This window comes from Ursus maritimus, unplaced genomic scaffold (assembly GCF_017311325.1).
Source record: "Ursus maritimus isolate PB19 unplaced genomic scaffold, ASM1731132v1 scaffold_2, whole genome shotgun sequence".
NCBI lineage: Eukaryota > Metazoa > Chordata > Mammalia > Carnivora > Ursidae > Ursus > Ursus maritimus.
The window spans coordinates 44,897,622-44,912,091 of record NW_024424452.1 but is presented as its reverse complement, the minus strand read 5'-3'; the positions used below and the strand labels follow the sequence as shown (position 1 = coordinate 44,912,091).

At 48.5% G+C, this 14,470-nt stretch overlaps 1 protein-coding gene across 1 annotated transcript in view; it reads right to left on the bottom strand.

Annotated features, from left to right (window-relative positions):
- Positions 1-4,338: 4,338 nt before the first annotated feature.
- PCP4L1 (Purkinje cell protein 4 like 1) overlaps positions 4,339-14,470 on the bottom strand; it is a 22,010-nt gene continuing 11,878 nt past the window's right edge. The window contains exons 2-3 of the mRNA XM_040635957.1: positions 5,997-6,051; positions 4,339-5,400 (exon numbers count right to left, since the gene is read on the bottom strand). Of these exons, the coding sequence (XP_040491891.1) occupies positions 5,258-5,400; positions 5,997-6,051 (198 nt within the window). The 3' untranslated portion in view covers positions 4,339-5,257. The remainder of the gene's footprint in view (positions 5,401-5,996; positions 6,052-14,470) is intronic.

Genomic DNA, 14,470 nt, shown 5'->3' with positions numbered 1-14,470 from the left:
TGCCCCGCCCATGGTAAAGACTTACAGCTTAGCTGGAAGTTTTGGGGGTCTCTTTTAAAGAGGAAAGTTGTGGAAGCGGAAGAAAGACAGAGTCCTGAATCTTCAGGCTAGTGCTGGGCCTGGGTTTCCAAAGGCTTAGGGCCATAGTTCCCAACGCCCTCAATCCAGTGACCCTTTTATTCTCCTGAACAATATTCATACGCAATATAAGCTAGATACCTACTTTCAAAAAGTAAATCTAATCCTCTAACTGTACTATAAAGGTGGAATAAAAGATTAATTTATTTAAAAAATGGAAAGTATTTTAATATGTAATGTCCGGCATGACTACACATGTAATAGAGCAGTCAGAGCCTTGAACTCCATCTAGAATCCCTGGGAGGACAACAGCAAAAGACGCACACAGACAGGTATCAGCAGCCGCAGTTCCACAAGTAGCAGTGTCCTTGATGACACGGGTTTCTGAAACGGTAAGCAACGCTTGGTAAAAATTCTGAACAAAGCAAACGATAAGTTCTTTCAATCTACGCACTAGTTGCATTTCTGGGAAATTCCGTGTTTAAAATGGTTCAAAAAATATTTTGCGTTCATATGTAAAATGAAGCCGTGTCCTAGGCTCCCTCGGATAATAACAGATTTTTCACCTATATTGGAATCCGGCGGGACTTTTAAAAGACACGTGGGATGTGGGACATTTTGTGCAGCACTGTCCTGGTCATTGCAGTATGCCTAGCATCTTTGGCCCCAAGACACGAAGTAATACCAGGAGACCCTCCTCCATGCCCACCCAACATACGAAGATAACCAATAATTACCCTCACGGATTTCCAGAACGTCCCCTAGAGGGCAGTACGTCCCCCTGTTGAGAAATGGCTGAGGGGACTAAATGTGACCGGGAACCCTCCCATGAGTTAAGGGAGAGTTTGGTTTCCTTTCATGATGCCCGCATCTATTCACCCTGATGCCTCATGTGAGTCTGTTGACCCTCCTTCTAGGCCCACCTGTCAGCTCACCTCCCAAGTTCTGAGGCCCATTTCTCTGTCCATTTCACTTCATCCAGCACCAGGGGAGACAGCTGGATATCAGGCACCGATAGAATTCTAGAAGGAGTGTTGCAGAGCAAGCAGGTAAAGCCAGATCTGGTCCTTCCCTGGAAGGATGGAGCCGGAGAGGATCCAGATCTCACCTGTGCAGGCCACGAGAGACCAAGCAGGTATGGCTGCGCTCAGCTAAGGGAAGCTCTGTCCTCAAACTTGGCTGGACAGCATCCATGCCTTCCAAGCTGTCTGCCTTCACTCATCCAGCCCCTTATCCAGGTGGTCCAGATTCTGGAGCCAGGCTGCCTGGGTTCCGGTCCTCGCTCAACCATTCACTCTGCTTTGGGAAGGTTATTTAATCTCTCTGTGCCTCAGTTTTTTTCATGTGTAAAATGGGGATAATAGTATCTATGTCTTGGGTTCTAAGAATTAAGTGAGTTGATGTAGGTAAAAGTGCTTTGAACAGTGTCTGGCACACAGTATCTTACAAATCTTAGATATTATGGTCATCACCATTCATGCGCTTCAGGGAGCATTAGGCTGGGGAGTTACCCCAAGCTGGGGGATGAGCATTCCTAAGGACCCTAACTATGGTGAAACCGAAGCTGACAGAGTTACGTACGAGTAAGAACACTCGCAGCTAATCTAGCGGAGACGGCTCCTCTTGTTTCATTCTTGAAGATCTAGGTGACTGGGGAGGAAGAAAGGCCAGTTACCAACATCATCATCATCACCGTCGTCATCACCATCGTCACACTAAGGGAAAAATAGAATACTGAATGGGAGAGAGGGAGGGCTGTCAAGGCCAAGGCTGGATAGAGGAGGGACGTGGGCAAGGAGGGAATAAGGAAGCATTTCCTGCAGCCTTGAGAAAGGGCTTACTTTCTGACCATGCATGGCCTGTAAGTCTCTGCCTTTGTAGATCTGGAGACCAAGCTGCTACCTGAACGACCAGCAAAGGAACAAACGTCTTGACCTCCAAACCCTCAGTCCTCAGAGCACAGGCAGCGGACGTGCTGCATCTGGAGAGAAGGTGGTGAAGAGCAGGAAGGAACAGCTCACTGGAGAGGGAATCCCGTAAGCGCTGGGTCTCAGGGACCAAGTACAGCAGGAACAAAGTCGCTCCCAAGAATAGCCTCCCCCTCCCCCACAAACAACCCCAGAAATAAAGGAAACACGGCAAGGGCAAGAGGGGCAGAGAGAGAGCAGAAGTGGGCAGGAAGGGCAGCTCAAAGGACATTGGGGCAGGAGTCAAGTGCAAGAGAAAGAGATGGACATGGAGTCAGAGCAAGGAGACATCAAGAGTCCTTCCCAGCAAGGACTCCAAACCCCTGAAAGTAGGTTGTCCCGGGAAGCAGGATCCTTGTCCCCTTTAGCTGCCTGAATTTCTCCCAAAACCTTCACCAACATATTCCGAATTATCCCCCCACCCCCCACTCAGATCTCCAGACCTCTTCCACTTCCGTCAGGGCTATCCTCCCAGCTCACCCATCCCTCCAATCCTCCCAGCTCACCCACCCCTCCATACACAGATGGAAAAGCACCGAAAGGCATGTCAGTGATAGACATGTGACAACTGAATTTGCTTTTTCCCCTTGACTGTTTCTGCCTGTCTCTTCTGTTAAGCCACGTGTTAGAAGAACGCTCACCAGTCCCCAAAGACTTGCAGTCTGCTCCGCAAAACAAAGTACCAGGGACAATTCTTTACTGACCAATACTCCAGGACTGTGTCTCCAGTGGCAGGAACCAGAGGGACAGGGAAGAGAAATAGGGCTCTGGGACCCTAAGCAAGAGCTCCCAGCCCAAGCCCAGGGTCCCAAGGAGGAGCTACAGATAAGCCAGAGAGAAGAGGGTCAATTTGAGTTCTAGACAGTAGGAGTAAGTGGACTGGCAGAGAGAAACTAGCTTTGAGAACCTTTACTGAGAACTACCACCAGCTTCGTGGAAGAGGCCCAAAGCTTTCTGGTTAGAACCATCTTTCCCAAAGCTACAGACTATATTTTTGCTACAATCCCCCCCCTTTTTTTTTCTAAAGATGCATGAGAGCAAGTGTAATGCTTCTAGAGCAAGAAATGGTGAAGGGGGAAAGCATTTCGGCACCATGCTCCAGATCAGTGTGTCAAAAAACCAATAGGCAGATAACCCTCCAAGCAGCCGAGCCGATAAGAGAGGGCTGGTGGCGAACCCGCTGTTGCCTTAGCACCCCCAGCTCTCAGAAGCCCAGGTCACTGCAAACAGGGAGCGCCTGTTTTACCTCAGCGTCCACGGGGGCAGACCAAGGGGAGGCACAGCCAACACCCACCTCACGTCGGTGGATTATCCTGCAGCCGCGGGCTTGCTAGGCAAGGATCAACTCTGGGATATAGGCTGCCTTCCAGGGATATTATCCCTTGCTTTCTACTCTCAGCTGCTACGTGTTTGCAACTTCTGTATAATTTTTTTTAATTTAAGATTTTATTTATTTATTTGAGAGCAAGAAAAGAGAGCATGTGAGCAAGGGGAGGGACAGAGGGAGAGAGAGAATCTCAAGCAGACTCCCCGCTGAGCACAGAGCCCCATACAGGGCTTGATCCCACAACCGTGAGATCATGACCTGAGCCGAAACCAAGAGTTATATGCTCAACCGAGTGAGCCGCCCAGGCGTCCCTCAGCTCCTGTATTCTTGAATCAGGAAAGGAAGGGTGAACGCTAAGACGAGAAGAGAGTGTGTGAAAATGAGCTTTTCCTGTTTGATCTTCCAGGATTCAGCTTCCGGTTTCAATGTACAGAGACCATTTCTCAGTAGTGCAAGCTCCCTTGAATGCCATTGTTTTATTTAAGTCGTGGTTTAAGATCTTCAGCATGACAGTGGTGCTCTCTACTGATCCAGACTCATCTTCTCCTTCCCCTACGTTAGAGAAAGAGTGGGAGGGAGAGGGAATGTGGGAGGAAGACAAAGCAGGAGGGACCGCGAGGACGGGGCATTGAGGGATAGGGAGCGAGGAAGCCTGGGTTTGTTTTCGAAGGGATAGATCCCAAGTGTGCTCTGAGCCAAAGGCGAGCGGGAAGGCAGCGAGCAGCCTTGCAGGTGTGCACGGGGGTGGTGACAGCAGCAGAGACCATGGGGGTGGTGAGTCAAGGTGAGGGCAAGGTCGGGGGGTGGGGGGTGGGAGGGAGGCGGGGTGGGCTGCAGTCTACACGTTGCTCAGGCGGTGTTCGGTTCCTGTGCAGCTGTGTGGTCCATGCGGTCTGTCTCCCACCCTCCCCGAGGCCAGCTCAGGCTTATATTCGCATTCCTCCCAAGAAAAAACAGAAGTAGAGGTTAAATGACCCCACTGGGTTTTTGGGTTTTTTTTAATCATGATGAAACATGCTCAAATCACTTCTACTCTGACTCCACGGTGGGGTAGGTGGGAACTACAGGGGTCACTTGTTGGTGTGGCCTCTAGGGATGGCTAGCTTTGGGGGGTTAGAGGTAGGCAGGGTGACAGAAATCCTTCGTCTAGCAGCAGCTGTGTCTCCAGAAAGCTCCCCTCCCTTATTTTTCTTTCCTCCCAAATCTACTCTAGGCCCGTCTCCCTGCCCGCGGCCCTTCGAACCTCTTCTGCCTCGGCCCCTGATGCCCTAGACTGGACGATGAAGGCGACTTTCTGTGGCCTCCAACAGTCCCAGGCTCCCTTGCTTGAACTCGTCTACACAGCATGCACTAATGCGGACGGTGCTTGATCTGGGTCTGCCTCGAGGGGAGGGAGGCTCCGGTCCCCACTGTCGCTAAGCTCACGGGAGGGAAGGTGGATGTGGTGGTGCAGAAGGCTGGGAAGAGCAGAACATGTTACCTGAAGTGTGACTGTTGTGACTGGCGGAACAGTGCCTAGGCCCGCGCTCGGGCCCCCGACTCTGAAGGCTCCCCCTCCCCCCACTGTCGGGGGTCCCTCTCTCAACCGCAAAGCCTCTTGCTCTGCAACCTCACAGGCCAGACACAAGTACCGATCAAGGAGGCTTATCCCAAGGACGAGCAGGTCCGCCCTTAGGCAAGGGGCTGCCAACTGAATTCTTCATCTTGCCCCACGTTCCTTGTGCCTCTACTGTTGTGATGGCTTGAGGGGGACCAGAGAAAATAATATATAAGGGTTGAACCTGCCTCAACAAGAGCCTAGAGGGACAAAAAGACAAAGAGACATGGGAGTCAGAACTGCGGCAAAGGGGAGAGAAGGGAGAGAGTGAAGGGCAAGGCTGGTTGCTCAGGAGCTAGGATCCTTTTTCCTTTTCTGGAATCTCCGGAACTTGCCCTGAATAGCAAGGGCAGCCTTCTCTGTTTCCGGCGCCGTCAGATCAATGTCAATCTCCTCCTCTTCCTCAGCCTTCTTGGCACCTCCGGCTTTCCCTGCGGACAGTTGAGAGATTCACTGACGAGTCCACCGGCCTTGCCCCTGCCCCTTTCTCCAGGCCCCAAATACAGGGGTCAGGGTCCACTTCCTGCTGGGCTCCGGGAGGTTCTCCAATCTTTGCTAGGACCAGGAACACCTGATCACTCTCCTGGAAGCTCGAGGCAGGGAACTGAGGCTGAGAACTACTCTAGCCACTTAGGAGCTTTGCCACTAAGACCAAGACAACAAATGACCACTTATTCCTCAGTCGTTCGAGTCCCAGAGTGTCCTGACTTGCCCCAGCTTTCCCTCAGTTTCTGATTGAGACAGTGGCTGGGTGATCTCCTGAGCTCCTTCCTATCACAGTGCCTGTTTCCAAGCACTCCAGGGCCAGCTTCCAAAATCAAGGAGTAAATACTGGCAGATTTACTTCTTAGGAAAAAGTAGAAGAAAGCAAGCCTACACATATAGTGGTTCTAACCTAGTGCTTTGTTTCACTTGTCCACATTCCCATCCCAACTACATCTGACTCTAGGAGCTTCCGGACTTACAGCCCCACCTGTCCTCACGTTCCTGTATTCACCCACTCTACACACCGCCTGGCCCCACTCACCCTTTTCCTCTGGGCCAGGTGCCTGGTTGGTTGCTGGGGATGTTTTGGTATTAAGCTGGAAAAGATAAATCAGAATATTAGATTTTCATAGAAGTATTAAGGTGCCATCCCCTTAGACTCAGCATCAACACTTTCAAGTCCTCCTCTCCTTAGTCTTTTGAAGAAGTAGGTCTTAAGATCAGAGGGAGGGAGAAAAGTCATCAAAATTCATTTGACCAGCATTTATTGGTGCTAGGGACGTTGCAGAGGACAAAACAGACAAAACGCCTGCCCTCATGGAGTTTACATTCTAGTACACGAGACACTAATAAAATACTAGGTTCCGTGGCGATAAGTGTTCACAGAGAAAAGACAGGGAAGCGGGTGGTGAGTGCTTGTGGGAATGGAGAAATACAGTTTTACACACAGTGGTCAGGAGAATTCTGTCTGGAAGTGGCATTTGAGCCAAAAGCTAAAAGAGATAGGGAGGAAGGGTTAGGAGTCCCGGCAGGAGCTTCCTTCGGCCGTGGGCAGAAGTGAGACGAGCCTATTGAGGAATAGCAAGAGACCAGTGCAGCTGGAGTGGAGAGAGGAAGGAAGCAGGAGGAAGGGGGATGGAGACCAGATCAGACGTAACGAGGGTGGGCAGATGATGTAGGGCCTTGGGAGTCTTCTCAAGGAGTTTGACTTTTACAAGTGAGATAAGAAAGCACCAGAGACCATCAGTTTGCAGAAAGGCACCGGAGGCAGGAGGCAGGAAGCAGGAAGCAGGAAGCAGGAGGCAGGAAGCAGGAAGCAGAAAACCTGCTAGCAGATTATTGCAGACAGCGAGGCAGGAGATAATGGTTGCCTGGGTCAGCACGGTGACAGTGGAGGAGTGAGACGTGCTTGGATCCTGGGTGTATTTTCAAGCTATGACCAAAAGGACCAATTGATGGGACAAATGGCATTTTGAGAAAGGGGTCAAGGATGACTCCAAAGTGTTTGGCCTGAGGAACTGAAAAAAAATAGAACTGACATTTCCTGAAATGGAGAGGACAGCAGGAACAGCAGCTTTTAGGAAAAAGAGAGGCCTATTCATGACTCAAGAGGAGATGCTTTTATGAGCTGTTGGATATCCAAGAGGAGTTAAGGAGCAGGATCTGGCCTAGAGATATAAATTAGGCTGTTATTTACATACGAATGACATTTAAAGCCATCAGACTGTGAGATCACCATCAGATAAAGAAAAGGGTCAAATCCTGGGGCATTTCAGTGATTGGAGGTTACAGAAATGAGGAAGAATCAGTAAGGAAAATTGAGAAGTCAGGTAGGAGAAAAGCCAAGAGATACAGGAATTTGGAAGGCATGGGAAGAAACTATTTCAAGCAGGAGAGAGTGATTGTGTCCAATTCTGCAGGTAGGCCAGGTAAGACGAAGACTGGGAACTGACCGCTGGGTTTTGTTGTGTGGAAGTCACTGGGAGCGTTGACAACAGGAGTCACAGGGGAGAAAGGGAGCAGAAGTCTGGTTAGAGTGGGTTCGTGAGGGAAATGGAGAGAGATTGAAGCAGCAGAGACAGAAGGAGTTCCAAAAAAAATGGGGGTGGGGGGTGTTGTTTGAGGGGGATACGGGTCATGAGAATATTTGACTTAAGATGGCAGAAATTACAGAATGTTTGTGTTTTTATGAAAATGATTCAGTAGAGGGGCGCCTGGGTGGCTCAGTTGGTTAAGCGTCTGCCTTCAGCTCAGGTCGTGGTCCAAGGGTCCTGGGATCGAGCCCCGTGTCAGGCTCAGTGGAGACCCGGCTTCTCCCTTTTCCTCTGCCCGTCCCCCTGCTCCTGCTCTCTCTCTCTCTCTCTCTCTCAAATAAATAAATAAAATCTAAAAAAGAAAGAAGGAAAGAAAATGGTTCAGTTGAGAAGGACAAACTGTAGGACAGAAAGGATCCTCGCCGGAGGAGAAAGGGGGCGAGACCTGGTGTCTAAGTAGCTAAGAACAGATCGCCCACAGTAACTGGAGGGAAGGCAGCCTACGGGCCCAGAGGCAGGCAGGTGGGGACACTTGCAAGGTCTCTTCTCATTGCTTCTGTTTTTGAAGTAAAATAGGTAACAAGGTCATCAAGCAAGAGGAGGAGGGAAGAGGTCTTGAAGGAAGGAAGGAGGAAAGAAGGTATGAAACTCTCATCTAAGGAAAGAAGGAAAATGAATGAACTAGGGGATGGTAAGAGCATTGCGGGGAAGCACTGGCGACCCTCCTAAGGCCAAGGCCATGAATTTGGAATTAGATTAGTCAACTGATAGGTGTGCTTTTTTCTAGCCTCTCTGTCCAGATGGAGAGTTAAATTTAAAATAATAGTAATTCCCCTTCGTCGGAATTATATCAATAGGGCTGCTTCACCTGGACATTCCTGTCTCAAGCTACATGTCATCTTGAGACAGAGACACGCCTATGGGCTCCTAGGTACCCTTGGAGTCTGCTTCCTCATTTCACAATTTGAGTTCTTGCTATTTGCCAAAATACAGGAACTGAGGACTTTTCACGAAGGTTTTGTCATCTCATCCTTAGAATAGTTCTGTGGAGTATACAGCATTCTCCCTCACTTTACTGATGCAAACCTTGGTTGAATGACTGCCAGGTATCAGGGCTCTGCTTTAAGAAGCTGATAGAATGCAGTTTATGTTATGTAGATTATGCCATTTAGACCCGATTTTGATAAATATTTATCAACCGCTTACTTGTGTTTGGTTCTAGGCACTAATAGAGTATAGAAAGAAAGACAAGATTCATTTATTCAACCAATATATCAGTGCCTCATACATGCCAAGTATTATTCCAGACACTAGGAACACAGCAGTAAGCAAAATAAAGGTCCTGAACTCATTAAACAACTATGCCAGTGAGTGACATGTGCCAAGAAGGAAAATAAAACAGCGCCATCTAGGAAGACCTCTGTGATGAGTGACATTGGAGCAGAGGCTTGACTGCCATATAAAAGCAAGCCATGCGACTGTGTGGGAGAAGAGCCTTCTAGACAGATGAAACATGAGGTGGAAAGTGCCTGGGGCAGGTTTTGTGCCTGGTTATGTTCAAGGAACTGTAAGAAAACCAGCACGGCTGGAGCTGAGTAAATAAGGCCGAAAGCAGAAGACATGAAGTTGGGTGGGCGGCCACAATATGAATATCTCTGGACCAGAGCAAAGGCTTGGACTTTTTTCTGAGTTGATGGAGCGGCATTACAAAGGTTGGGGCAGAGCGAAACATGGTTTGACCTGTTTTTAAGGAATCACTTTGCTGGGGGCGCCCGCGTGGCTCGGTCGGTGAAGCACCTGCCTTCGGCTGGGTCATGACCACGGGGTCCTGGGATCGAGCCCCACATCGGGCTCCCTGCTCAGTGAGGAGTCTTCTGCTTGTCTCTCTCCCTCTGCCTGTTGCTCCCCCTGCTTGTGCTCTCTCTCTCTCAAATAAATAAATAAAATCTTAAAAAAAAATAAAGGTTTGAGGAGAAAGGAGAGTGAGTGAGATAATCATGTAAATAAGAGAATGAACGGTGATGTGGTAGATAGGATTACCAGGCAGCACTCAGGGCCCACGTGAGGTCAGCGGACACGGATTTAAAGTGCAACCAAACATTGCATAAAAAACTGGGGATGGGGGCGCCTGGGTGGCTCAGTTGTTGGGCGTCTGCCTTCAGCTCAGGGCGTGATCCCAGAGTCCTGGGATCCAGCCCCACATCAGGCTCCCTGCTCTGCTGGGAGCCTGCGTCTTCCTCTCCCACTCCCCCTGCTTGTGTTCCCTCTCTCGCTGGCTGTCTCTCTCTGTCAAATAAATAAATAAAATCTTTAAAACAAAAAAAAAAAACTGGGGATGTACTGTATGGTGACTAATATAACAAAATAAAAATGACAAAAATAAATAAAGTGCAACCAGTTAAAAGATTGTCCCTAATTTCCAGGCTGAGTGAAGAGATAAGACAAGTTCCGGAACAACATTTACTGAGAATTGATTACGTGCTCAACATTATCCCATTGAATCCTCTGAAATTTTCGAGGTGTCATCCCTATTTTATAGTTGAGGAAACAGGCTTCGAGATGTCAAAGATCTTGTCCAAGGTCAAGCCACACAGCTAGAATCCCGCGGAACTGGCTTTGGGACCCAGAGCAGCGGGCCCCACATTCGACCACAGGGCTCTACTCTTTCCACAGGACAGAATATTGCCACACGGTCGCCCACATATGCCAATGTGCTAACAACGACCGAATCTAGGTGAAAAGCATATGGATGTGCACTGACCTATTATTCTTTCAACTTCAATACATTTTTCTAATAAAAAGTTGGGGGTGGGGAAGAAAATAATAATCTAAAGTAAAACAAATTATTAGGATGTATTTTAAAAACTAGGTTATGAATTGATATGGTTCAATTTTGCAAAAGTTATAGACTGCTTATCTATATATGTCCCTTTTTATTTAAAAATCTGGAAGAACATTCGCAAAAGTGTTTCTGAAACTCTACGGAATTCCTGCTAAACCCCCTTTGACCAAAAGAAAGTTTCCAGGAAAAAGAAAGGCTGTTCCTGAGATTCTTGGGAGACCGGCCGGTCACTGCTGTCTTCCCCTGTGATCTTCCCGTGGTTACACCCACGATTTACTTATTTGTTTATTTGCACACGATCGATTTATTTGCCCAGCAGTCACCTACGCGACATGGGCCGCTCCGGTACACTGTCATCACAAGCAGTTTGTCCACACTGCAAAAGTAGGCCCTGGACGGGTAACAGGCTAACAGTCGATAGTCCAGACAAGAGGGCCATGGGTCAAGAGGCGAATTCTATAGTCCCGTGATCTCTGACTTGAAATCCTACTTTCTCGATGGCCAGCAAATCCCTGACTCTGATCCTTGCTTTAACTGTTATCCCTCTGTCTGATTCTAAGCCTGTTCCCTTAATCCACTGACTCTTTTCTCTCTCCCCAGCCCCTCCCCTTTGGAGGAAAATCTGGACCCAATTCTAAATATCTCCCCTCCAACGGCTGTCTCTTCCTCTACTTTGCTTCTTGGATTGGCTCATTTTGAGCATCCTCCAAGCGGGAATATGTGTCAGGACAGAACCACCCAGGCCACTGCTTCCCTCCGCCCGGCCAGCTGTCCCCCTTCCCGAGTCTCTCCTGAGATTACTGACCCTGGAATGCAGCCATGGCTCCGCGGCTGTCTGCTCCTCCAGGGCTTCCCGGCTCCACTTGGCGTAAATGTATGAGAGGGCACTGGGGAGCCCAGAAAAGGGCACTCTAAGGAGGAGAAAACCGCTATTGCTCACGATGCCCCTTGAAATCTCCCTCGTACCTTCTGCTGAAAAGTTGTATGCTGAGCCTTCTACCTCCGGCCCCTCCTCCCTGCAGGCTCTCTAGCCGGCTCTCAAAATAGCCTCTCGGAACGCTGGATTTCTAGATTTAGTTTTCGGTGATTTGCTGAGGTTGGGGGTGGGGACGGTTAGATCCCAGGTTGTTAGCTCCCACACTCTGTCTAGTACTCGGCCCTTTACCGGTCCCTGGTCTCCGCCCCAGCCCTCTGTTTGTTCTCCAGAAACTCAGCGATTTTCCATGAATCGAGGTCCTCTGGTACATCACCTGTAAGCAGTCAGACTAGCTGTCCTGTGGGTAAACCAAGGAGGCTCGGAGGTCCGCTCCGGGTGAACCAGATACCACCTGGTCCGTACGAGCGCCTCGCCCACCAACTCGCAGCTCCGCAGGATCCATGCTAACCCACGAGAGCTGTGGCCAGGGAGGGTTTCTCAGCCTCCCTCTGCCTCACATCCTAGCCAGGTACGGATTACAAACTCCCAGGCGCTCTTCTGCTTCTTTCAACACTGAGCTCTTCTGACCTGTAGTAACAGCAGTGAAGTGGGTTAGCAAGTCCTTCCTTGTCCTCATGGGGCTCAGCGGGAGGACTCGAAGAAGTCCCGGACTGCAGCACGGCACCTCTCCTGGCCTTGTTAATAACCACATGTGTAATACCTTCTATGTGCTAGTCACGCCTCTACACGCTTTATAAACACTGGCACTCGAGTCGTTGTAACAGCCTGTAAGATGGCTATCGTTACTATTCTCATTTTACAGGTATGGAAACTGAGGTAAGAGAGGTTCATTAACTTGCCTACGGTCATACAGCTAAGAAGTAGCAAAGCCGGAATTTGAATCAAGACAGTCTGACTCCATGGGGCTCCTGGGTGGCTCAGTCGGTTAAGCGTCTGCCTTCAGCTCAAGTCATGATCTCAGGGTCCTGGGATCAAGACCTGTGTCAGGCTCCCCGCTCAGCAGGGAATCTGCTTCTCTCTCTTTCTCTCTGCCCCTCCCCTCGTGCTCTCTCTCTCTCTCAAATAAATAAATAATTTTTTTTTTTTTTTTTTTTGCATTTGAGACAGAGAGATACAGAAAGAGAGCATGAGCTGGGGGAGAGACAAAAGCAGACTCCCTACTGAGCTGGAAGCCCTACGTGGGGCTTGATCCCAGGACCTGGAGATCACAACCTGAGCCAAAAGCAGATGCCCAACCATCTGAGTCACCCAGGTGCCCCAATAAATAAAATCTTAAAAAAAAAAAAAAAAAAAGACCATCCGACTCCAGAGTCCATGCTTTTGAACACCATGCTATCCTATCTCTCCAAGTCTAGCCAAGGAAGGAAGGTAGGAAGGGAAGTTCTAAGGGTCATGACTTCCAGCCATTCCCACCATCAAGGACGGGTCTCTCAATCCACAGTCCCCAGCACTTTCTTCACATGTGCTCTACTGGGAACATGGAAAACAGTGTCCTGTCCACCTGTTATGGGCAAATCTTACCTGTTCTTACAGAACCCGATCCCAGACCACGCCTCCTGACTCAGAGTCCTACTCTGCTAGCTGAGCTGACCACCCTGATTCTGACTTTTATCTCGACCCGCGTTCAGTGGGCCTCCTGACACACACTAGGCTGACCTCTGGGGGACAGCTATACCCTGAGGGTATGTTCTTCACTCCCAGGGCCAGAAGCTAGTCCTTCAGATTCTGAGAATCCCGTGGGTAGGACCATCTCACTGGTTTCCATTTCAAAGGACTCCCTCCCTCCCATTCAAGTCTGTTATTCCACGTTTCTAGTGAGCTTGGAGTTTGGCTCAGTTCAGCCTCACCGCACACACAGGACTAAGTGTTTCTCACTTCTCGACACACACCAAACACTAATTAGCAACTGTGAGGCCCATCAGCTCTCGCCTTTCCCCAGAGGGCCCTACTTTTTTTCCTCACCTACCTTCCTGTATTCCTTCTTTCCTCACCCCTGGGCCTGACGTACTCCAATGTTCCATTCTGTCATCTTGGCGGTGGCTGCCGGGTCCCCGTGAGTATACTCTTGTTTCCTCTGTAGTTCAAAGTTGTGGACTCTCCCTCCCCATGCGGAAGGAGGAAAAGGAGAGGCAAGGTCTTTTAGCTGAGGGGTCTCCTTTCTTGAGTACAGAGAGGGATCTGAAATGGCCACGGCCTCCTGGTCCCTGTCTGATACCTCCTCCCAGGGCACTCATCAGCATTCAGATGAATTCCTGTCCTTCCACCCAAGCTTTAGATCCCGTCCCCCTTTCTCCTTCTCGGGAGTCCTTACAATCAACTCCCCATACTCTCTTATATATAAAACCTCTCCTTCTTTTTAAAAAAAGAAAAGAAGGCTTCCTCAATCTGAATTCTTCTTCCAACTACCATTAGAGGGAAAAGAAACAGGTCTAGGACCATGCCTTGAGGAACCCCAATATTTAAGGGTTAGGGGGATCTTTAAAAAAAATATGAATAGCCATATGCAAAAAAAAACCCCAAAAAAACCCCAACAACAACCAAAAAACCTCAATCTAAACCTTGCACTTCATACAAAAATTAACTCTAAATGCATACAAAACCTAAAACTATAAAACTTCTAGAAGAAAATATAGAAAAAAAAATCTTTGCAACCTTGGGGTAGGCAAAGATTTCTTAGATATACCAAAGGTAGAATCCATAAAAGAAAAAAAATTATAAATTAGACTTTGTCAAAATTAAGAACGGCTTTTGGTTTGTTTTTTCAACTTTTTATTTAAATTCTAGTCAGTTAACACATCGTGTGATATTGGTTTCAGGAGTAGAATTTAGTTTTTCATCACTACATACAACACCCAGTGCTCATCACAAGTGCCCTCCTTAATATCCATCGCCCATTGAGCCCATCCCCCACCCACGTCCCTCCATCAACCCTCAGTTTGTTCTGTATCATTAAGAGTCTCTTATGTTTGCTTCCTTCTCTTTTTCCCCCTTCCCACACGTTCATCTGTTTTGTTTCTTAAATTCCCCATATGAGTGAAATCATATAGCATTTATCTTTCTCCGATTGACTTATTTCGCTTAGCATAATACACTCTAGTTCTATCCATGTCATTGAAAATGGCAAGGATTCATTCTTTTTGATGGCTGAGTAATATTCTATTAGATAGATAGATGATAGATAGATAGATAGATAGATGATAGAT